This window comes from Boleophthalmus pectinirostris, unplaced genomic scaffold (assembly GCF_026225935.1).
Source record: "Boleophthalmus pectinirostris isolate CB_2022bp ecotype Guang Dong unplaced genomic scaffold, ASM2622593v1 HiC_scaffold_23, whole genome shotgun sequence".
In the NCBI taxonomy this organism is placed as follows: domain Eukaryota; kingdom Metazoa; phylum Chordata; class Actinopteri; order Gobiiformes; family Gobiidae; genus Boleophthalmus; species Boleophthalmus pectinirostris.
In genome coordinates this window covers 999,564-1,025,371 of record NW_026571207.1, presented here as the reverse complement: position 1 = coordinate 1,025,371, position 25,808 = coordinate 999,564, and the positions used below count along the sequence as shown (strand labels likewise).

Below are 25,808 nucleotides of genomic sequence, written 5' to 3'. Positions count from 1 at the left end.
GACTAAACCAGGACTAAACCAGGACTAAAACCAGGACTAAACCAGGACTAAACCAGGAGACTAAAACCAGGACTAAACTAGGACTAAACCAGGACTAAACTACCAGGACTAAAACCAGGTCTAAACCAGGACTAAACCAGGAGGACTAAACCAGGACTAAACTAGGACTAAACCAGGTCTAAACCAGGACTAAACCAGGACTAAAAACCAGGACTAAAAACTAGGACTAAACCAGGACTAAAACCAGGACTAAACCAGGACTAAAACCAGGACTAAACCAGGACTAAACCAGGACTAAAACCAGGACTAAACCAGGACTAAACTACAACTAAAACCAGGTCTAAACCAGGACTAAAACCAGAGACCTAAAACCAGGACTAAACTAGGACTAAACCAGGACTAAAAACCAGGACTAAACCAGGACTAAAACCAGGACTAAACCAGGACTAAACCAGGACTAAAACCAGGACTAAACCAGGACTAAACTAAACAACTAAAACCAGGTCTAAAACCAGGACTAAAAACTAAACCAGGACTAAAACCAGGACTAAAACCAGGACTAAACCAGGACTAAACCTAGGACTAAAACCAGGAACTACCAGGACTAAAACCAGGACTAAACCAGGACTAAAACCAGGACTAAACTATGACTAAAACCAGGACTAAACCAGGACTAAACCAGGACTAAAACCAGGTCTAAACCAGGACTAAAACTAGGACTCTAAAACCAGGACTAAAACCAGGACTAAACTACGACTAAAACCAGGTCTAAACCAGGACTAAACTATGCCTAAAACCAGGACTAAACTACGCCTAAAACCAGGTCTAAACCAACTAGGACTAAAACCTAAACAGGACTAAACCAGGACTAAACCAGGTCTAAACCAGGACTAAAACCAGGACCTAAACTAAACAGGACTAAACCAGGCCTAAACCAGGACTAAACTATGCCTAAAACCAGGACTAAACTACGCCTAAAACCAGGACTAAACTAGGCCTAAACCAGGACTAAACTAGGCCTAAACCAGGACTAAACCAGGCCTAAACCAGGACTAAACCAGGACTAAACTACGACTAAAACCAGGTCTAAACCAGGTGTTTTATAAATTCTTTCCTAAAAACTCGCTCTTTTTCCGCAGCGACTCATTTTAAGGCGGGTTTAACTGAAGATGAAGCCAAGTAAGTGAGTTAAAGTAAAAGTATCGGTGAAACTTTCTTTCTCTTGGTGAAACTGGCCTCGTGTTAAATCCCGGATGCCTTCCACGTTTGGCGGTTCAGACTTTGAGTGTCCTTATGAAGAAGAAGACGATAAAGAAGGTCCAGGCATTTCAAACACTGTGACGATACCGGAAAGATAATAACAAATGAACAAAACAGTTTAATACAGCTTGAATGAAGACTAAACCAGGACTAAATAAGGTCCAGAACTGCAGTCACACTTGTCCCGGTGGAGTCCTTGGTCTAGTCCAGGTTTAATTCCGGGTTTAGTCCCAGTTTAGTCACAATCTTGATGTTTTATTCACACGAGACTGGTCCACGGGTTATGGCACACCTTCATGATCTAAACCGGGACTAAACAAGGACTATAACTGGTCTAAATCAGGTCCAAATCAGAGCTAGAACCACGGACTAAACCTGGACTAAACGAAATCTAAACCAGGACTACACCACGACTGTCCCGAGACTACTTTCCTAAACCAGGAGTACTCTGGGACTAAACCAAGGACAAACCAAGAAACTAAAACAGGACTAAAACCAGAACTAAACCAGGACTAAACCAGGACTGAACCAGGACTACACTGGTCTAAATTTGGATTACACACCAGATTTACACCAGGACTAAACAAGGCTTCAACCAGGACTAAACCAAGCCAGAACAACGTCTAAACCAGGACTACACCAGGTCTAAACCAGGACTGGACCTCTGTGATCCAAGGACACGGGGGGAGTCCTTGAGTTGCTCTGAGCTGGAGCTGTAATTGTATTGATTTTGGAAGAGATCCTATTTCACAATATGCAACACAAATGCACTGCAGCCTGCACACGGACCACTGTTATAACCTGTCTTAGTCTGTTTAAACCGGATTAAACCAGTTTAAACCTGTTCAGGCCTGTTTTAAACCAGGTTAAACCTGTTCTAACCTGTTTAAACTGGTTTAAACCTGTTCTAGCCTGTTTAAACCAGTTTCAAAACCTGTTCTAACTTGTTTAAACCGGTTTAAACCTGTTTAAAACCGTTCTAACCTGTTTTAAACCATGTTAAACCTGTTCAGGCCTGGTTTAAACCTGTTCAGGCCTGTTCAAATCGGTTTGACTGTTCTAACCTGTTTAAACCGGGTTAAACCTGTTTTAACTTGTTAAAACCATGGATCTATAATAAAAACTGGATAAGCCCACCAACTAGTGGCCGCTCCAGGTCCTGCAGCTTCCAGGAGTTCGCCCGGACTGAGGAGGTAAATGCAGAAGATGAAATTATTTTTGGGCCCCTGAAAACAACACGACGCGTCTTGGGTTCAGCTTCAGATTTTATTACAGTTCTGTGGTTTTAAACTCGTTTTATAATCTATTTAAACTTGCTCTAAATGTGCGTTTATATCGATTCAAATGTAAATACTGGAGGAGGGGCATTTCCGACCAGCGCACTGACCACACGACGAGAATCACTTCACCAAAACCAAGACACACACTGAAGCAATCGAGTTTTCTGTTTTCATACTCTGACTGTTTACCTTGGATTTATTTCACATTTAACGCCGTCGGGTTTAAAAACGTGTCTTTGTTTTGCTCTTAAAGCCGCACCGTGTAACTTTTCCGGCAGAGGGTCCGTCGAATGCCTCACAGTATCGCATTAGACCGGGTTACGGGTCAGATCTGCGGAGAGGCGACCCCGCTCACGGTCAGAATTCCTGTTTATCTTGGTATTTTCGAGCTCTAAACCCACTCGTAAGCGAATAAACGTGAAGCAGAGCTGTTCGACGTCGCACTGCGGGACATTCCGGAGCGACGACGTATCCGTAGAAACGAGCAGGTGACGGACCCTCCAACGAAAAGTTACACAGTGCAGCTTTAAGTCATTTGCACATTGTTTATGGATTTGTCGCAGATTTAAAAGCTTAATTAACGTGTAGATTGTAATTTAAACACTTTGCCTTCATTTTTCATGTGTTTTTATATTTTTATTTACGTCAGATTGTTGAGAAAACAAAACAAAAATGTTCATATTTGTCTCCAAAACCAAAATGACAAAACAAATAATGATTCGATTTTTGTTTTTGTTTTTTTGATTTTGTGTTTAAATGAAAAATATAAAAAAAAAAAAAAAAAAACGGATAACAAAGTTTCTCGTTTACGTGACTTAAACCAGGACTAAACCAGGTCCGGATCCAGACTGGGACTGAGACCAGGACTTAGACTGGGACCAGACCGGGACTGAGACAGGGACTCAGACCAGGAACAGGACCAGTACTGAGACCAGGACCAGACCGGGACTTAGACCAGGTGGGACTGAGACCGGGACCAGACTGGGGCTGAGACCAGGACTGAGACCAAGATGGTTTAGTCCTGGTTCAGTCCTGTTTTAGTCCCGTTTTAGTCCTGGTTCAGTTCTGGTTCAGTCCTGTTTCAGTCCTGGTCTAGTTTTGGTTTAGTTCTGGCTTTAGTCCCTGTTTAGTCCCATTCTGTTTGGTGTGGTGATGTAAATGCATCCATCATTGGTCCTATTCTAGTCCTGGTTTAGTCCTTATGTAGACTTAGCTTGGTCCTGGTTTAGTCCTGGTTTAGTCCTTATCTAGACTTGGTTTGGCCCTACACTAGTCCTGACAAAACCAGGTCGAAACCAGGTCGAAACCAAAAACTAGGTCTAAACCATCAGGACAAACCAGGACTAAACCAGGACTGAACCAGGACTGAACCAGGACTAAACCAGGACTAAACCAGGACTAAAGTAAACCAGGTCCAAACCAGGTCTAAACCAGGTCCATGTGTGTGTTCTAGTCTCTGTTCTGATCCAGTTCCAGATTGTTCTAAACACGTTGAGGAAAAGTTCTGCTCCGTCTCGTCGGTGGAGCTTCTTTTTTCAGGATCGAGATCTGTGAAAACTGAGGATCGAGTTTAGATTCGACTTTCAGGATCCAGTTTTTTTTTTTTTTTTATCTGTTTGTCCAAACTGCAGCTGACCAAACCAGATCTTTAGTTTTCTGTCTTCTCATTCCTCTCTTTTTTTTTTTATCGTCTGAACTGTATAAACGTCTGAATTATTCTCTGTCGTGCTGCTGAGGCGGGGACGGGGAAATCGGGCTCACGACGATAACTGCGCCACGTCGACGATGGACATTTAACGACAAACCACACGCCCCGAACCCAGAGCCCCGAACCCAGAGCGACACGCCGGCCGCTTTTACACTCGAGTGTGTGCGTCTTTTTCATATCGTCGTCTTGTTTTTAATAAAATTATGACTGTATAAATGTGTGTGGTGTTGTTCTTCAGGGCGCCACTAGAGGGAGACACAGACTTTCAACACAAACACTACAGGACAAGTAGTAGTGGTACAGTTCACAGTAGTGGATAATCAGTGTTGGGAAGTTTACTTTTAAAACATATTCCCCTACAGATTACAGATTACACACACCAAAATGTAGTTTGTAACGGAATCTATTAAATTACTTAAAGTGAGTAAAGTAATCTGATTACTTTGGATTACTTGATTTGCTGTAGAGAAACAAAGACGAGGAAATCTTCACATAAGAAGATAAAAGAAAATAAAAAGTCCAGACTTTACTGAACCAAATTAAAAATATTATTGATAGAAGAAGAAGAAACACGTCCACACAGCAGGATTTAGTCCTGTTAAATCCTGTTTTAGACCTGGTTTAGTCCTGGTTCAGACCTGGTTTGGACCTGGTTTTAGTCCTGGTTTAGTCCTGGTTTAGTCCTGGTTTAGTCCTGGTTTAGTCTTGGTTTAGACCTGGTTTAGACCTGGTTTGGACCTGGTTTAGACCTGGTTTAGACCTGGTTGAGACCTGGTTGAGACCTGGTTTTAGACCTGGTTTAGACCTGGTTTAGTCCTGGTTTAGTCCTGGTTTAGTCTTGGTTTAGACCTGGTTTGGACCTGGTTTGGACCTGGTTTAGACCTGGTTGAGACCTGGTTTGGACCTGGTTTAGAAAATCCCTCTGTGTAATCCATTTATTTCAACAAAGTAACTGTAATCCAATTCCCACTCACTGAAACAGTAACTGTAACTGAATACAGTTACTCATCATTTGTACTCTGATTACTCCGGTACATGTAATCTGTTACTCCCCGACACTGTGGATAGGTGAGTTTCATTGTTATTAAAAGCCCGTGTTGCTGCTGGGAAATATTTTGTTCGGAGGCAAGAAACACGGTAGCGTCAAACACAGTGCGTAACCTCGCGTATTTCTCCCCGATAATGGTAAACTCCTGTTGCATTATCGGATGCACAAATAGAAGCACGGAAGAAGGAAAATGTCTTTTTCGTATTCTGAGTGAAAAGAACCGCTAACGGTGAATTAAACGACTTTCAAACATCCGCAGAGCAAACGTAGAAGATCCTAACAAACCGTGGACTCCAACAAGTTCAGACCGCGTGTGTTGGGCCCATTTCTTCACAGGTTTGTGCATTTCTGTTAAATAAATTATTTTAACGTGTAATTTCAATAAATTTTAAGGCGAAATGTGTCGTCTTTTTGACAGGAGCGTCGCGTTGTGATCCGAATCATCCGGACGACACACCACAACTGAATATGGGACACAAATACCAGAAAAACAAGGTCACGCTCAAACCATCGACGAATCGCTTTGAAAGACAAAACAAACGATTCCGTAGCGACGTAGCGACAGTTTCTGATAAATCCCGGGATGAAATTACCACATGGACTTCTTCACGTCCTAACTTAGAATCCACGGCAACTCAGAGCCACAAACCAGCTTGAACGAACCTGAACTGAAAAGGGTGTTCAGACCGATGGAAACCAGTGCGAACCTTCTGAAGAACTGAAAAGGCTGCAGTCTGAAATTGAGAAACTTAAAAGTCAACTGGAAACTGAAAGTAAAAACAACTATGTACTTCAACAACGAACTGCAAAAATACATTGGAGAAAATAAAGAGCTAAAGGAGAAACTGACATCCAGTTTGTTTAGGGCTGTCAGTCTGAGGTGTGTCGGGCATCTGGTCCGGATGCCTCCTGGACGTCTCCCTGGAGAAGTGGAGGAGGCCCCGGGGAAAACCTAGACACACTGGAGGGACTATGGCTGCGTTCAGACTGCAGCCTGAAGTGACCCAAATCTGATTTTTTGGCTTCTATGTTCCTGTATCAGATCTTTTAATGACAGTTTGAACGACACAGATCCGAATTTTTCAAATGTGACCCAGGCCACTTGGATATGTGCTCCTGAAACTGATACATATCTGATCTTTTGACATGCGACTTCAGTCTGAACGGCCAAAGCGCATCCATCCGACCTACACGTCATTAACAAGCGACAAACGTCACTATTCTGCGCTGAAGCAGGCGGAAACCGGAACTGTAAAATTGCCAGGTGCTCAATGCTCGCGACCATGTTTGGACAACTTCTGTAAACACAGAGACGCTCGCTGCGGTTGACGCATGCGGTTGACGTCGTCGTGTCTCCAGTGTCACATGTGGGACACTTTCGGGCCGTTTACCTTCACACTGAAGCCACAGACAAGTCGCATTTAATTGGAAATGTGCACGACCTCGCAAAAACATTGGATTTCACAAAAAAAATCGAATTGAGCATAAAGCCCATGCAGTCTGAACGTAGACCATATTCACTTGGACAAATATCCACAATGACTTGGTGGAAACTCCTGGGCCATTCACAGCAGAAAAGATGAAAACCTCCAAGAGTCTGGATGTGTTGTTGAACTTGTTGGAGTCCACGGTTTGTTAGGATCTTCTACGTTTGCTCTGCGGATGTTTGAAAGTCGTTTAATTCACCGTTAGTGGTTCTTTTCACTCAGAATACGAAAAAAAAAGACATTTTCCTTCTTCCGTGCTTCTATTTGTGCGTCCGATAATGCAGCAGGAATTTACCATTATCGGGGAGAAATACACGAGGTTACGCACTGTGTTTGTTTCCCAGCAGCAACGCGGGCTTTTAATAACAATGACGTCAGCTGAAACTCGCCTATAGATATATGGGCAGACAGTGTTGGGGAGTAACAGATTACATGTACCAGAGTAATCAGAGTACAAATGATGAGTAACTGTATTCAGTTACAGTTACTGTTTCAGTGAGTGGGAATTGGATTACAGTTACTTGGTTGAAATAAATGGATTACACAGAGGGATTTTACTGTTTTCACATTTTGGACTATATCTCTCTCTCTTTTTTTTATTTTATTTTACCAGGTCTAAACCAGGACTAAAACCAGGTCTAAACCAGGTCTAAACTAGATCTAAACCAGGTCTAAACTACATCTAAACCAGGACTAAAACCAGGTCTAAACCAGGTCTAAACCAGTCTAAACTAAACTAGAGGTCTAAACCAGGTTAAACTAGATCTAAACCAGGTCTAAACCAGGACTCAACCAGGTCTAAACTACATCTAAACCAGGACTAAAACCAGGTCTAAACCAGGTCTAAACCAGGTCTAAACTACATCTAAACCAGGACTAAAACCAGGTCTAAACCAGGTCTAAACCAGGACTCAACCAGGTCTAAACTACATCTAAACCAGGACTAACATCAGGTCTAAACTAGATCTAAACCAGGTCTAAACTAGATCTAAACCAGGTCTAAACTAGATCTAAACCAGTCTAAACCAGTCTAAACCAGGTAAACCAACTAAACCAGGTCTAAACTACATCTAAACCAGGACTAAAACCAGGTCTAAACTAGATTTAAACCAGACTAAAACAGGTCTAAAACAGGATTAAACTGGACTAAATCATGGACGTGTCTCCTCTTCTTCTATCAATAATGTTTTTAATACTGTTAAAGGTTGTATGGAGGATTTTTTTTCAGTTTCAAACTGTCAATGAAAGTTTAAAATACCGTTACAGAGACGCAGCAGCTTTGTAATTATGATGATCAAAAAAAAAAAAAGAATGAAAATCTATCAACTGTGGACGTGTGAGGCCAGATAAACATCAGCCAATAGAAAACGAGGCTGCCTCATTTTCTATTGGCTGTCAATCAAAACTCCCTATGTTTCTAGTGTAACTGACTCGTCGCGCGTTGGATTACGTGTTTATGGGCGGTTCTTTGAGGCTTTTCGAACCGTCGCTTCCTCGCAGTTCGCACAAATTTGTCGCGATGGCGGATGAGAATCCACGACCAGTTCGCCGCGAAAGAAAGTCCGTTTTTGAGGTCGCTGAAAAGAAGAAGAAGAGAAGGGGAAAAGAGCGAAGAAAAACTGAGGTATTCTTGGAATCCTTCCAGCGACGGCGCACTGAAGCAGACGAAGGCTCTAAAAACTGACGCGCCTGTCGATAAATGACTTCTAGACAGGTCACTTCAACAGTAATTCTGAACACGCTGATGTAACAAACGTGATTTCTAGAGTAAAAAGGAGGAGGAGGTGTTTCTACTGAGGGAGCTGCATGCACAACATTTGAAAAAGGACAGTCGCTGGATTTCACTTCCCTTAAAAAATCCTCTATACAACCTTTAAGTAAAGTTTGGTCTTTTTATTTTCTTTTAGCAGACAAAACATCTTATGTTACGATTTCCTCGTCTTTGCTCCTCTACAGAAAGTCAAGTAATCCAAAGTATTCAGATTACATTACTCACTGTAAGTAATTTAATGGATTAAGTTACAAACTACATTTTGGTGTGTGTAATCTGTAATCTGTAGGGGAATACGTTTTAAAAGTCACCTTCCCAACACTGTGGGCAGATCATATCACAACATCTTCAGGGCCTTTGCGAATAAGTGCATGTGCAATTTGCGTCATTTAGTTTTCTTTAAATAAATGTCATAGTGAAGGCCCAGGGTCCAGGTCCACGCTTCACCACAGCCAAGTACAAAGACGACTGCAGAACTCCACACCACAAACTAAAGATTTATCCTGTACCGACATGTGTCAGTGCAGCAGCCAGTGCCAGAATGATGATGAGAAAGTGCAAAGGACACAACAATCTTATATTTCAACTCCTTTTGGAGGTATAAAATAAATAAATAAATAACTTCATCTAGATAAAAAAAAAAAGAAGGAAAAAAAATCATAAAGTCGTTATTTTGTATTAGACTATATGTTTAAAGATGGGGTATTTTGCTTTTATTTTAATTTTTTGCTTTTTATTTATTAACCGCTTACACACACGTTTACAGTTTTGTATCCTGTTTTTTTTTTTTTTTTTTTTACTTTAATTTAAAAAACTATCGAGCTATTCACTGCCTGATCTTGAATTATTTATTAATTTTAGATGTTGTGTTGTGCTCTCATTTTATTATTTGTATGTGTTATAGTGGAGACTTATGATTTGCCCAACGGCGTGTGAAAAGTCTTGATCACGTGAGGCACAATATTATGAATGTTCTGCACCTGTGAATAAAGTGAAGTGTGTGACCACACAAAAAGAGAAAACAACGTGAACTGTGTTTTAAAGGTCACTGTGTAGAGGGACCCTGCTAACAGTATGTATGTATGTATGTATGTATGTGTATGTATGTATGTATGTATGTATGTATGTATGTATGTACTGTATGTATGTATGTATGTATGTATGTATGTACTGTATGTATGTATGTATGTATGTATGTATGTATGTATGTGTATGTATGTATGTATGTATGTGTGTGTGTATGTATGTATGTATGTACTGTATGTATGTATGCATGTATTTTATGTATGTATGCATGTATTTTATGTATGTACTGTATGTATGTATGTATATGTATTTATGTACGTATGTATGTGTGTGTATGTATGTTATGTACTGTATGTATGTATGTATGTATGTACTGTATGTATGTATGTATGTATGTATGTGTGTATGTATGTATGTATGTATGTATGTACTGTATGTATGTATGTATGTATGTATGTATGTATGTATGTATGTATGTGCTGTATGTATGTTTGTATATACTGCATGTATATATTGAATGTATGTATGTATGTATATACTGTATGTATGTATGTATGTATGTGTGTATGTATGTATGTATGTATGTATGTATGTATGTATGTATGTATGTATGTATGTGCTGTATGTATGTTTGTATATGCTGCATGTATATATTGAATGTATGTATGTATATATACTGTATGTATGTATGTATGCATATATACTGTATTTATGTATATATGTATGTATGTATATCTGTATGTATGTATGTTTGTATATACTGCATGTATATACTGTATGTATGTATGCATATACACTGTATGTGTGTATATTTATGCAGCGTGTACGACAGGTATGCACTCCAAAGGTGTAAAAAGGAAAAAAAAAAAAGTGTCAACCACGTTATTTATTTATTTATTTTGTTATAGTTGTTGTTGTAGTCGCACCTCGCTCAAACAAATAAAACGAATGAATGCGCTGAATGAATAACGTACACTGCGCACTGTGCCCGTCTCGTACATACATAACAAAAAAACAAAAAAAACAAAAGATAAAGAGTTGATCCAGTGTCGATCCAGCGCGTTCATTCCCGTCTTCCTCCTGCAGAGAGCTCCACGAAGCCCGAGTCTCTCGCCTCCTGCGCGCGGTGTGTGCGGAGAAAGCAGAGAAAGAAAAAAAAAAAAAAAAGCCCCAGACGTCACACGGACACAGGAGCAGCACCGCACTCCGCTCCCACAACACCACACGGGCTAACGGCTAATGCTAACGAGCTAACGGGGCTAACGGGGCTAACGGGGCTACAAGCGGGCTACATGCTCCGCCCTGAGCTCTCACCCACACTCCTCCGCCGAACCGAACCTCCCAGCAGAACCGAACCCGCCCCGGTGCCGGAACCGCCCGTCTCCCGCCCCCCGGAGCCTCTTTTTGCGGACCGCAGGAGGCCAATTTGTCCGAGCAGCAGCTAGCCTAGCCGCTAACAGTGGGCAGCAGCTATGGACGAACTGGTGGTGGAAGTGCGAGGGACCAGCGGGGCGTTTTACAAGGTGCGTTTCGTGCTTTTTAACATTTATTTACACGTTAAAATGAAACAAAACGCTCCGATTTGCATGCAACAATTACCAGAATATGCAAATGTGTTGTTGTGATGCTTTTGGCTGCATGTGGGGCCTTCAGAACGGGGGGGGGGGACCTGAAAACAAACAAAAAAATAAGCAGGTTACCGAATTATAAACATGCTTTTTATGAGTTGGCGACTTTTTAACGCAAATTATTACGAAAAGTGTGCATTTGTAGACGTAATGTTGGCGGAATGGGCGTGTGTCGCGTGTGGATGTTGCACGTAAAAGTGAATGGAAGTGGCTCATTTGTCAAAACGCGCAGTGTTATTGGACTTTTAGTGTAATTTATAACACGTTTTGCAGTTAAAATGTTGCGCGTAACGGGATTTTGGCGCATGCATGGCTCCTAAACGTGCTCGTGATCAATACGGAGTGAAATATACGTGACAAAAGTAAGTTTCTATTTAGTGGAAAAGGTGATGGGCGTGTGCACATTATGAAAGTTAATGTTTGATTTCTACTTTTATTAAACAAAGAAGCCAAAAACTGCAGCTATATAATGTTATGTAATCCCTGTGTTGGTGACTGTGTTTTGGTGGTTAAAGTTGTCCTGTAATGTCCTGTGTTGTGGAGAAAGTAGGTCAGGATTATAGCTGTGGAAAAACATTAAAATATCGATATATCGTATTGTTTAATATGATGATACAGTATCGATATATCGCCGAGTGTGTTTTCTGGTCAATTCTACAAAATTATTTCGTTACAGAGACAGTTTTGTTGCTTGTTCAGAGGAAGGAAACTCATTTATGCGACACGTTTTTCTGTTTTGTAGGGTGTAACGATACGATAAACAAAATATCGTGATATCGTATCGTCAAAAGTCTCTCAGTAATATCGTGGGCTGTCACAATATATCGAATCACAAGTTTCTTTGCTTAAATTTATTGTTATAGTCGACAAAATATCGTAATAAATACAAAGATCGCAATAAATACGTGAGATGTATGTCATGAAAATATTGTACCGTAAGATTTGGATATCGTTACATCCCTACTGTTTTGACAAGTAAAATGTTTGTGTTTCATATGAACTTTGGACAAGAAGTGGTTTGACAAAGACTTTTAGTGTCACATCCACGATTTAGCCATTATTTTTTAGTGAACCGTATCGAATCGATCTGAAATATATCGTATCAAACTAAAAGTGCACTGTTTGTATCTGTACTGTTTACATATCTCGATACAGTGAGTTTTCGATTCAATACAGTTAAATAAAAAAAAAAACATGGATGTGATACTAAATTAAAGGCTGCTCGATTATGGAAAAAATCATTATCACAATTATTTTGGTCAATATTGAAATCACGATTATTCAAAACATTATTTTTTATTTACACGATGCATTTATTCAGCATTTCTCTCTCACTTTGTTATTGATAATTTACACAAAACTTTCAAATTAAAAAAAAGGTTGCAAATATGAATCTTAGAGCAGTTTTGCGATATATTAGAAATAAAATGAATAAAATAAACTTTGAACATGAAATAAGGCATAGAAAAACATAAATGTATCCAAAATATCCAGCTGTTCTACAATCTCTATATTTAAAAAATAAAATAAATATATTTATTTAGTAACTTTACTTTTAACTTTTTTTTTTTTTTTATCGACACCTGAGAATCTAGTTTTGATATTAGTTTTAGTATCTAATCGATTAGTATCTGATTTTTCGGTAGTACTGGTTTAGTCCTGGTTAAAATCTGGTACAAAGTCCAGGTTTAGTCGTGTTTTAGTTCTGTTTAGTCCTGGTTTAGACCTGCTTTAGTCCTGAAGTAATCCTGGTTAAAATCTGGTATAAAGTCCTGGTTTAAGTCCCTGGTTTAGACCTGGTACAAGGTCCTGGTTTAGTCCCATTTTAGACCAGGTTTAGTCCATTTTTAGTTCTGTTTAGTCCTGGTTTAGACCTGCTTTAGACCTGAAGTAATCCTGGTTGAAATCTGGTACAAGGTCCAGGTTTAATCCCATTTTAGATCGGGTTTATGTCCCTAGTTTAGTCCTGGTTTAGACCTGCTTTAGTCCCAAACTAATCTTGGTTAAAATCTGGTATAAGGTCCAGGTTTAGTCCCAGATTTAGTCCCTGATTTAGTCCCTGGTTTAGTCCCTTGTTTAGTCCTGGTTTAGACCTGCTTTAGTCTTGAAGTAATCCTGGTTAAAATCTGGTACAAGGTCCAGGTTTAGTCGTGTTTTAGTTCTGTTTAGTCCTGGTTTAGACCTGCTTTAGTCTTGAAGTAATCCTGGTTCAAATCTGGTACAAAGTCCAGGTTTAGTCGTGTTTTAGTTCTGTTTAGTCCTGGTTTAGACCTGCTTTAGTCCTGAAGTAATCCTGGTTAAAATCTGGTATAAAGTCCTGGTTTAAGTCCCTGGTTTAGACCTGGTACAAGGTCCTGGTTTAGTCCCATTTTAGACCAGGTTTAGTCCCATTTTTTAGTTCTGTTTAGTCCTGGTTTAGACCTGCTTTAGTCCTCAAGTAATCCTGGTTGAAATCTGGTACAAGGTCCAGGTTTAATCCCATTTTAGATCGGGTTTATGTCCCTAGTTTAGTCCTGGTTTAGACCTGCTTTAGTCCCAAACTAATCTTGGTTAAAATCTGGTATAAGGTCCAGGTTTAGTCCCAGATTTAGTCCCATTTTAGTCCCTGGTTTAGTCCCTTGTTTAGTCCTGGTTTAGACCTGCTTTAGTCTTGAAGTAATCCTGGTTAAAATCTGGTACAAAGTGCAGGTTTAGTCGTGTTTTAGTTCTGTTTAGTCCTGGTTTAGACCTGCTTTAGTCCCGGTTTAGTCCTGGTTTTAGACCTGGCTTAAGTCTCTGGTTTAGACCTGGTACAAGATCCCGATTTAGTCCCATTTTAGACCTGCGTTATTCCCATTTTATTTCTGTTTAGTCCTGGTTTAGACCTGCTTTAGTCCTCAAGTAATCCTGGTTAAAATCTGGTACAAGGTCCAGGTTTAGTCCCATTTTAGTCCTGGTTTAGTCCTGGTTAGACCTGGTAAAAATCTGGTACAAGGTCCAGGTTTAATCCCATTTTATTTCGGGTTTATGTCCCTAGTTTAGTCCTGGTTTAGACCTGCTTTAGTCCTAAACTAATCCTGGTTAAAATCTGGTACAAGGTCCTGGTTTAGTCCCTGGTTTAGTCCCTGGTTTAGTCCCAGGTTTAGTCCCATTTTAGTCCCAGGTTTAAATCCCTGGTTTAGACTTGGTACAAGATCCCGGTTTAGTCCCATTTTAGACCTGGTTTAGTCCCATTTTAGTTTAGTTTAGTCCTGGTTTAGACCTGCTTTAGTCCTGAAGTAATCCTGGTTAAAATCTGGTACAAGGTCTAGATTTAGTCCCATTTTTAGTTCTGTTTAGACCTGGTTTAGACCTGGTACAAGATCCCGGTTTAGTCCCATTTTAGTTCTGGTTTAGTCCCGAGTTTAGACCTGGTTTAGACCCGGTTTAGACCTGGTTTAGACCCGCGTTGCCAAAGTTTGTGCTTTGGATCTTCAGAGGTTTTGGAGATACTTGGACATTTTACACATTGCGTCGCTCATTAACTCTGTGATGGTGAAACGCTTGTGTAGCCGCAGTCGCCCTGAGGCAGACTGAGCCCCGACACACACACACACACACACACACACACACACACACACACACACACACACACACACACACACACACACACACACACACACACACACACACACACACACACACACACATTCATACATGGCAGTTCAGGTGAAGAAGTGCCCTAAAAAGACCTTAAATTGCTCCTCGGGTCGTGTTTAGGCCTGTCAGGACAAATACTGTAACAACTTTAATACTTTCAATACCTTGAAGCTACAACAGTCTTTATTTTATTTTATTTTGGGGGGGGGGGTTTAGTCCTGGTTTAGACCTGGTTTAGACCTGGTTTTAGTCCTGGTTTAGTCCTGATTTTAGTCCTGGTTTATTCCTGGTTTTAGTCCTGGTTTAGTTCTGGTTTAGTCCTGGTTTTAGTCCTAGTTTTAGTCCTGGTTTTGTCCTGGTTTTGTTCCTGGTTTAGCCCCGGTTTAGTCCCGGTTTTAGCCCTAGTTTACTTTTGGATTTGTCCTGGTTTAGCCCCGGTTTAGTCCCGGTTTTAGCCCCGGTTTTAGCCCTAGTTTACTTTTGGATTTGTCCTGGTTTTAGTCCCGGTTTTAGCCCTAGTTTACTTTTGAATTTGTCCTGGTTTAGTCCCGGTTTTAGCCCCGGTTTTAACCCTAGTTTACTTTTGGATTTGTCCTGGTTTAGTCCCGGTTTAGTCCCGGTTTTAGCCCTAGTTTACTTTTGGATTTTTGGTTTTCCCGGTTTAGTCCCGGTTTTAGCCCTAGTTTTACTTTTGTTTAATTTGTCCTGGTTTAGTCCCGGTTTAGTCCCGGTTTTTAACCCTAGTTTACTTTTGGATTTGTCCTGGTTTAGTCCCGGTTTAGTCCCGGTTTTAGCCCTAGTTTACTTTAGGATTTGTCCTGGTTTAGTCCCGGTTTTAACCCTAGTTTACTTTTGGATTTGTCCTGGTTTAGTCCCGGTTTAGTCCCGGTTTAGTCCCGGTTTTAACCCTAGTTTACTTTAGGATTTGTCCTGGTTTAGTCCCGGTTTTAGCCCTAGTTTACTTTAGGATTTGTCCTGGTTTAGTCCCGGTTTTAGCCCTAGTTTACTTTTGGATTTGTCCTGGTTTAGTCCCGGTTTAGTCCCGGTTTTAGCCCTAGTTTACTTTAGGATTTGTCCTGGTTTAGTCCCGGTTTTAGCCCTAGTTTACTTTTGGATTTGTCCTGGTTTAGCCCCGGTTTAGTCCCGGTTTAGTCCCAGTGTGGTTTAGGATTTTGACCCCGGGGTCAGAATTCTATTCTGATTTGTTGACCCCCATTTGAAAATCTATATTTTTATTAATAAACAACTTGAATTCTATGGAAAAGTCTTTGCATATTAATACTATATCTGCAAATTAAAACATATTGAAATATTTAAAAGTGTTTTTTGAAGAACTTAGATGCATTTTTTTATGTCAGTTATAACTTTTGAATGTTAAAAATGACTTATATTTGACTGAAAATGAGAGAAGTTGTTATTAATGAGTTAAATAATCAAAGTGATGTGTGATGATGATTTGGAATCTTGGGCTGATCAAGTTAAACAGATGATAGGAGAAGATTTGTTCAATAGTTTCTGTAATCAATAACTTCACTTAAAATTACATAAAACCAGAACAATGTAAAATACAATATAAAAAGTGACAAGATTGTTATGTATATGCAATTTTTACTTTTAATACGTCGCATTTACACAAAATACCAAAGGGTTCGGTCAAGTGTTAAAGGAGGAAACAGGGTCAGATTTTTGACATTCAAATGTCTCTTATTCAGAAACTAGAGGAACTATTGAAATAAGTAAAGTATCAGAATGTAGGAAAGAGTTACACTCCAACAGGGTCAAGTTAAACCTGTGAGATTCTTTCAACTTGTTGACAAAAAATAAAATAAAACTCATGTTGGTAACGGAGGGAATGAAATATGCAGCACTTTTTGGTCAATAAATCCAAACAGTGATAACTCTTGGTTCTCACTTCCATATCCTTAACAAACTGGTTTGAATATTTGCTTCATATAGTTTTCTACCATATGGTACAAGATTAGGTTGAAAAACCTCTGACTTTTTGACTCATGAGATTTTTTATTAAGAAAGTTCATGGTAACGGAGGGAAAAGTAACGGAGGGAAAATTGTACAAACAAGTAGAAGGTGCAGGATTTTACATCATTTGTCGCTTTTTTCTTCTGAATACTTTAATATTACTTCAAAATGAAAGAAAACTATTTCTTTTTTTTTTTTTTTATTAATATTTTTATTAAGGAATCACAATATACTCATACAAGATTTACAAATCACAATTATTTTTCCTTTTATATTTTTGTTATTTTCAAAAGGAAAACACCATCTTAATAATAAATACCAAATCCAAATATTATCAAAAATGAAGCAAAGGCAAACAATTAAAAGATAATAATAATTATGATGGTGAAAAAAAAGAAAAAATAAAATAAATAAAATTAAAAAGTAAAGAGAGAAGAGAAGACAGTAGGTGGGGGAGGATCTAAAGGCAGAATTTTTAATGATTTGCAGTATAAACAAACCCCATTTCTGTTCAAAACTTTCTTCATTAGGAAAATATTTCTATAAAATATGTCAGCCCTTCCAAGCAAATTTTTATCATTTTAAATTTTTTTTTTTTTTTTGACAAATCCTGTCCCTTCATCAACAGTTCAAAGATGGAATAACACAAGATATGATGAAATACATCCATTTATTTACATGATTTGCAGGTCTTTGAAATTTGGGAAATAATTTTTGTTCCATGTTTCATACATGGTCTGTTTAAAACATATGGAACTTTAGAACCAAAAATGGAACAGAAAAAAGGTCAACAGTTTGATAAACTAGAGCATACATATGTATCTGTTCAATACTGTTTTATATCAGATGCATTAACTTGAATTTATGGCCTTGTTTACTTCTGTTTGACCTGGACCCTGAGTCGTTTCTCCATCACAACATTCCTTATAACACCTTAAAAGAAAGTGAATATGTAGCAGTGTATAATAAAAATAAATGACATGATAAATAATGATCAGATAAGTAACGACTAAAGACAAAAGTAAGAGGAGTCAAAATCCTACAGGGGGGGTCACTTTTACTGTGGCGCTATGTTCACACCGGGGGCAGTAAACTATGAGGGGTCAAAAAAATACCATCTCACACCGGCCCTAGTGGAAAGAGTTCAACATTTCATATTTAGCCCTAAAAGTCTGATCAGTTCTACACATGCAGGTGCCCATAAAGTCATGAAAAAGTTTTGAAATATTGTGAAAAAGAGTGTGAGAGTGAGATGTGGCCGGTCACGTGTCTCCGGTGAATCTGCAGATGTTGCGCTTGGATAAATACAGCGGGAGGACGGACCTTGTCACTTAAAACGTGGTTAATCTTTTTCTTACGTTTATGTAAATGCCATTCAGCGGGTACAGGTAAAACTGGCTCCTTCTCCTGCCGTCTGAAAACCTGCCTGCGCGTGATTGATCTGATGTTTGTTCAAGCCTCTGTTTTGTTCTTCAGGCTTTTGTGAAGGACGTCCAGGAGAATTCGGTGACTGTGGCGTTTGAAAACAAGTGAGTGACGACACCGTTTGGGGTTTTTTATGTTTCGCGAGAGCGACTAAATCAAATATGTCGTGTGTTTTGTGTGTGTTTGGCGTTTTCCAGTTGGCAGCCGGAGCGACAGATCCCGTTCCACGACGTGCGGTTCCCTCCTCCGTCCGGAGCGCTCAAAGAGATCAACGAGAGCGATGAGGTCGAGGTGAGGGGTCAGGGGTCAAAGGTTGAGAATATTTTTATGTCTCTGTAGTTTTTAGGGCTGTACTCGAGTAAAGAGGCTGTGGTAAAAAATATTAGAATCTAAACAACTGTACACAGAAAAGGTAATAATACTTCTGATGACAGAGTTCCCACGGTCATGGAAATCCTGGAAATGCCCGTTCACACCAAAGCGTCAAAAAACTCCTCGACGCTTCTATTTGGAGCCTTTGTATTTGAGTTCAGACGCCCCCGACGCTCGTGTCTTTGACGTCGTGGACGAACGGGACAAAAATACTTGACGCGCGTCCGTTGCCCTGGAAACAAGAGCCCGGTCCCGGTCTTTTCCCGAAACAATGTCAGACCAGACTGAGAGACTTGAGTGTTTTTATGACATAAAACATCAGCGGAGGAAATCGACTCGACGACTGGAGCCAGTTTATATTTATACTCCACTAATGACACTGGATCAGTCCTGGTCTAGTCCTGGTCTAGTCCTGGTCTAGTCCCGGTCTAATCACGGTCTAGTCCCGGTCTAGTCCCGGTCTAGTCGTGGTTTAGTCTCGGTCTATTCAGGGTCTAGTCCTTGTTTAGTCTCGGTCTAGTCCTGGTTTAGTCCCGATCTAGTCCTGGTTTGGTCCCGGTCTAGTCTCGGTTTAGTCTCGGTCTAGTCCTGGTCTAATACCGGTCTAGTCTCGGTCTAGTCTCGGTCTACTCCCAGTCTAGTCCTTGTTTAGTCCCGGTCTAGTCCTGGTCCGGTCCTTGTTTAGTCCTGGTTTAGTCCTGGTTTAGTCCTGGTTTAGTCCCGGTCTAGTCTCGGTTTAGTCATGGTTTAGTTCTGGTTTAGTCCAGGTTTAGTCCTGGTTTAGTCCTGGTCCAGTCCTGGTTTAGTCCTGGTTTAGTCCCGGTCTAGTCCCGGTCTAGTCTCGGTCTAGTCTCGGTCTAGTCCTGGTTTAGTCCTGGTTTAGTTCTGGTTTAGTCCTGGTTTAGTCCTGGTTTAGTCCTGGTTTAGTCCTGGTTTAGTTCTGGTTTAGTTCTGGTTTAGTCCTGGTTTAGTCCTGGTTTAGTCCTGGTGTAGTCCTGGTGTAGTCCTGGTGTAGTCCTGGTTTAGTCCTGGTTTAGTCCTGGTTTAGTCCTGGTTTAGTCCTGGTTTAGTCTGGTTTAGTCCTGGTGTAGTCCTGGTGTTAGTCCTGCTCTGGTCCTGGTGTAGTCCTGGTGTAGTCCTGGTTAGTCCTGGTTTAGTCCTGGTTTAGTCCTGGTTTAGTTCTGGTTTAGTCCTGGTTTAGTCCTGGTGTAGTCCTGCTCTAGTCCTGGTGTAGTCCTGTCTAGTCCTGGTGTAGTCCTGGTGTGTTTAGTCCTGGTTAGTCCTGGTTTAGTCCTGGTTTAGTCTGGTTTAGTTCTGGTTTAGTCCTGGTTTAGTCCTGGTTTAGTCCTGGTTAGTCCTGGTTTAGTTCCTGGTTTAGTCCTGGTTAGTCCTGGTTTAGTCCTGGTTTAGTCCTGGTCTGGTCTAGTCCTGGTTAGTCCTGGTCTGGTCCTGGTTTAGTCCTGGTTTAGTCCTGGTGTTTGTGGTGTTTATATTTATTATATATTTATTCTTCGTTCATGTTTGTGGTTCTGGTTCTGGGGTTTTTCTTCCTGATAAAAACGTCGCTGCGTCTCTGGATACTCGTCTCTGATTGGTCGACGCGGCGCTTCTGACGCCAAAAGTTCAGCATTTTCAACTTCTTGACGCCGACGCCAAAACGCTCAAGACGCAACGCAAAAACGCAGGACGCTCTAGTCGCGTCCACATCGACTTTACATAGAAACTGGACATGAACTCATGAACTAACCATTTGCATGTTTACAAATGCATATTTACGTTCACATTTGAACATTTATTAATGATTAGTAAACTATGAGAGAATGATTTACTAATAATGAAAATGCAATGATAATTCAGGCAGCTATTCAATTCCAGAGAAACAGTAATGCATTATTAGTAAATCATTCTCTCATGGCTTACTAATCATTAATAAATGCTCAAATTTGGACTTAAATATACATTTACAAATGCACACAAATGGTTAGTTCATGAGTAATTAAGAAGTATTGAGTAACTATTTACAGCTCAGGCGAATTAAGTGCAAGTTAAGTGCTAATTCAGGTAGTAATTAAGTAGTTATTAAGTGTGAATCATTATTAATTAAGTCTTTGTTCATGCTTTATTAAGGCTAAATAAGGTGTAGTTATTATAAAGTGTTTCCATATTTTCCTTTTTGTGTTTGAGGTTTACTCCAGAGCCAACGACAAAGAGCCGTGCGGCTGGTGGCCCGCCAAGGTCCGAATGGTCAAAGGAGAAGTGAGTCCGACACCACAGACTTCAGACTAAACACTGAACACTGCAAGAGTCTTAACGAATCATCAGGAAATCTAGAAATAACCTGTTCTCTTACGCAGGCTTCAGAAATAAAACAGATAAACACGATTTTTAAAAATAGAGTTGTTAAGTGATGATGTCACCTCGGGGTCTAACCAGAAACTCCACAGCTGAAACTTTGTTCGTTATTCATCAAAGTAGGAACAGTTTCCTTTCGAACTGCATCAAATATGTGAATAATAACAGAAGATTATCAGTGTGTACCGTGTTTTTCAGAGTATTAAAAAATGCGCAATGAAGAAAAAAAAAACATGTATAAGTCGCACTTTTGGAGCTGACATTTCCTGTGTAAAGTCAAGTTGTAGTAAAAACACTAGAAGAGAAAACAACAGACTGTTAACGTCACATATGAACAGTTCTTCAGATAAACTAGAACATAAACAACAGAACAGAACAAGTTTAACAAACTCTCCATCTCACTCCAAATCACTGAATCCATTCAGTTCTTCATCCTCGGTGTCACTTCTGAACAACTCGACCTCCGGAGGTAAACAGAGCGACGCAAACTCTTCTGCGTCGCTGTCGTCAGACTCACAGTGCAGCTTTCTCAGGACGGGCGGGGGGAGGAGCAAAAGTCGGACTTTCATAGTTTCCCCAAATAGTGCCTGTTTATGTGCAGAAGATACAATGTGAAAAGAGTTATTTTGCATGAGATGGGACCTTTAACTCTTTCCCCCATGAAGACGACATTTGACGACCTCCTTGTTTCCTTAATGACGTGTTTTGACTCCTGCTGTTTCACTAAAGACGTGATTTGACGACCATTAGAAACGGTTTTGGTTTTTCACATGTAAACAGAGGCTGTGATAGGTGGAGCCACTACAACCCACACTAGACTGACCAATAGGATTCAAGGAGATGTTTTCGCCGATTTTTTCCGAAGTTAATCGAAGTAGTGACGATTGTAGCTTCCGGAAAAAACACAACACGAAACACGAGCAATGGAAAGATCGCGGTGCTGCGGCGCACAGTTTTAGAAATAATGAGGAGCGGACGTATTTTATGGATAAGTTTAGAGAAAGTGACTTTTATAGATTTCAAAGTGATGATGAAGTTGATTATAAAGTGGAAAACAGCGACGGACTTTCAGAGAGTGAAACATACGAAGGTGAGAATGTCGCTGATGTGTCTGTGTGGAGTCCTGCGATGTCCAAACAAACTATCAGGGGCTTTATACTCGATTATGAACCAAAACTGCCCTGAAATCTGGATGTTTCTCAGGCGAGTCCTTTAAAATATTTCAGTCTTTTTTTCCAAGATGCGATGTTTGACAGAATCACTACAGAAACAAACACTTATGTGGAGCTCTGCACACGAGAAAGTGACCAAGATGACAAATACTGAACACACACTGACGGGGAAGAGTTTTATTATTATATTATTATATTATAATAAGATAAATGAGTTGAATAAGTAAAATGGAAAAAATGAATTAGGTGCACACAGGTGAACAACAGGTAAAAACAGGTGAACACTTGGCTTTACTGTATGTGATGATATGAAATGTGTTTAAATACTTTGACAAAGTATATTTTAATTTTTTTTATGAATATAGTTTTCAGAACATGCAGATATCAGAAGCTGAATATAGTTTTTTTGTTTTCGATTTTGCACCTGACCAGGTAAACTCTCATTTTCAGTGAGCTGTTATAAACCTGTAAATGAGTTGAATCACATTTAAACATCCAGAAATGAAGAGTTCAGAGTCTGAGGTTTCCAGAGATACAAATATGTCTGTGTTACAATTAAGTTCATGAGGTAAAAATCATTTATAATCACTCGTGGAAGTCGGTTTTCTTTTATGCAGTGATGCTCTAGACCAGGGGTGTCAAACTCATTTTGTTCCGGGGTCGTGTCCAACCGACTTTGATCCCAAAGTGTCCGGATCAGAAAACTCATGTCATATAAACCCCAAAAATAACAATAAGTTCAAATATTTGTGCAGAGAAACACAAATCTATTACAGAAATCTTTTTTAATAGATGAACTCTTTCTTTTACAAAATATTATAATATTATGAACAACCTGAAACTTTAAAGAAAAATACAATTTCAACCCAAAGTTTTAACATGAACTTGTATGTAAATAGGAATAAGTCCATTTTTGTTGTAAAATCCTGCACTCGGCTCCACTTTTCTCATGTTGGACATTTTTCTGATGAGGGTGTCACGGTCAACAGTCAAAACGATCGTCCTTTAAGAGCGTTTGGAAAGAGACAAGTCTTCATTTGTGCTGCTCTGGTGGGAGGGGCCACGTACAGAGACGCTGGAGACGCTGCTGTGATAAACACCACAGAAAATTAACAAGATTTTAATAGAAAATATCATTCAAATATTTTAGTAGAAAATCAGCCGAGGGCCAGATTAAAGGTCTTGGAGGGCCGGATCTGGCCCCCGGGCCGTATGTTTGACACCTGTGCTCTAAGGGGAGCCTCAGTCATATATGTCTGGGTTGTTCCTAGTGGGCGTCCAGGGGGGAAAGAGTTAATCGTGTGTCGTGCTTCGTGTAGTAAACATGGGGGTAACGAGAATCGATCAACGAGAACCTCACGACCAGCTCCCGATCGACTATCGTTGGCCGCAAGAAAATCAAACCTGTTCGTGAGGGTTTCGCGCCGCTGAAGTCGATCATATGGTGTGAGAAAGTAAATCGTGAGCTGTGAACTTTTAAACTCTGCAATTTCGTCGTACAGCAGAGTGAAACCATCGTGAAAAAATCCCCCGTCACAGTTATAAACACAGACCTGAGTTTGACCCTGTTTGGTTCCGTTCTTTTCAGTGACATCACATTTAACAAGTCTAATAATAAACTAAAACATGTCTGTTTTTAAACTGATAGAAAAGTACGTTTGATTCTAAATAACATGCTGCCTTCTCTTTTCTAACCCAACCAAACTCTGAACCCCGTTGCAGTTCTACGTGATCGAGTACGCCGCCTGCGACGCCACGCTGAACGAGATCGTGACGCTGGAGCGATTACGGCCCGTCAACCCGAACAAAGGAGCCGCCAAGTCCACGTTCATCAAGATCAGGCTGGACGTACCGGAGGACCTGCGGCAGATGTGAGGGACACGGGGAGGGCACCTGACGCACGCACGGGCACGGGGAGGGCATCTGACTCAGTTCCTAAACGACGTGACCTCTGTGTTTTCAGGTGCTCCAAAGAGTCGACTCACAAAGATTTTAAAAAGGCCGTGACTGCGTTCAGCGTCACCTACGACTCGGAGAAGAAACAGCTCGTCATTCTGGTGAGTCTGAGTCTGAACATTTCACTGGATCTTCAATTAGGACTCATGAACTTTATCTTAAATGGAAATGAATGATACTGTTTGTACTAGAGCCCGACCGATCTGGATTTTGTTGTGGCCGATATAATCACCGATATATTTAGTGATGTAAAAATTCACTTTAAGTCTTGAATTATTTAAAAAAAAACTTAGGTTTGGCTCTAGTGGATTTTAATCTGGGTTTATTTAGGCAACATTTATTGTTATTCTGCCTTTTTACATGATATGTCATAGGACTAAGGCAGGTCTAAAGCAGGACTAAACCAGAACTGAACCAGGACTGAAAAAGGACTAAAACAGATCTAAACCATGTGTAAAACAGGACTAAACCAGAACTTAACCGGGACTGAGTGTCGGGACTCGGTCTCTATCTCTCTCCCTCTCTCGACCTCAAGATTAGTCCTGGTTTATTTATTTTATGCTGAATATGTTTATGCACATTTTTGTTTTATCCTATGCACACACATATTTTTGAAAGTTTTGTTTTGAGCCGCTGCCTGCTGTCAAACTCCCACGAGTCTGTACGAGACGTGAAGAGAAAAAAAGTGAGAGAAAGAGAAAACACAGCTCCCGTCATTTGCTTCAAAGAGCCGCTTCGTTCACGACCGACTCATCACTACTAGCGAGTAAAGAAACTACCGCTATTAGTCTTTAGCTGTAAATGCTGCGCGCCGCGGTAATTAATTATATGCGCAAATGTCATCATTCACACGTCTATTCAGAGCTCATTTACATCAGTGCAGGTCCAGTAACAAATATACGACCAATACAGTCACTTTACAATAGACCAACAGCTAATCGCTAACCTATCAGAACGAACCAAAACTAGCTTCAAAGTCGACATATTATGAACACTCACCGCTCACACAGGCTCCTCCCACATCACAAGTCTGAACTAATAAAAGTCCTTTTAATCCAGACTCAAACCGATTGTCTGTAAAAAGAAAATAATCTCAGTGTTGCACATGGATCTGTGTCTGCGAATGTAAACAAACACACATGACTCTGTGGTGTGTTCAGGGACAGTACGACACACACAGACAAATGACTCCGCAGATAAATACTGATGTGGAGCCACATATTTGGACATTTATCTGTCTGTAAATTGGATTAAATGAACATAATGTAGAGAGTCAAAGCTTTATAATGAGGTATAACATGCCCACGGGAAATATCGGCCCCTATCAGCGAGCATATCGGCCGATAATATCAGCCAACCGATATATCGGCCGGGCTCTAGTTTGTACACAAAATAATTCAAAATGCTTCACAGAACAATTAGAGGGAAGATTTAGTCGTCCAAGTTAGGGATGAGCATGATGAGTGGACTATTCAATAATTGATCATTAAGAAGTTCGTCGATCAGTGTAGGTCTTTGTGTGTAACATAGTGTGAGGAGAGGAGGCTGCGTCTGGCACAAACACTGGAGTTACAGCCTCACAGTTCCACGTTTGGGCTCTGGCTCCTTGGAGACGCCTCTCCTCTTTTTCAGTGTCCCGGTTTTGTAATGGTGCACGGAAACGCAGTATCCCAGTTACTGCAACATAAAGTTGAGTCACATGTGTCCAAAAGACAAACACTTTCCAG

The 25,808-nt window shown here is 40.3% G+C and overlaps 1 protein-coding gene across 2 annotated transcripts in view; it reads left to right on the top strand.

The window, feature by feature from the left end:
* The first annotated feature begins 10,654 nt into the window (after positions 1–10,654).
* fmr1 (fragile X messenger ribonucleoprotein 1) overlaps positions 10,655–25,808 on the top strand; it is a 35,978-nt gene continuing 20,824 nt past the window's right edge. Inside the window, exons 1-6 of one of the 2 annotated variants that reach the window (XM_055159562.1) lie at positions 10,655–11,103; positions 18,281–18,333; positions 18,427–18,520; positions 20,786–20,857; positions 23,848–23,996; positions 24,089–24,182. In XM_055159562.1, coding sequence (XP_055015537.1) covers positions 11,053–11,103; positions 18,281–18,333; positions 18,427–18,520; positions 20,786–20,857; positions 23,848–23,996; positions 24,089–24,182 — 513 coding nt within the window. In that variant the 5' untranslated portion in view covers positions 10,655–11,052. The remainder of the gene's footprint in view (positions 11,104–18,280; positions 18,334–18,426; positions 18,521–20,785; positions 20,858–23,847; positions 23,997–24,088; positions 24,183–25,808) is intronic. The other variant, XM_055159563.1, reaches the window with a different exon arrangement.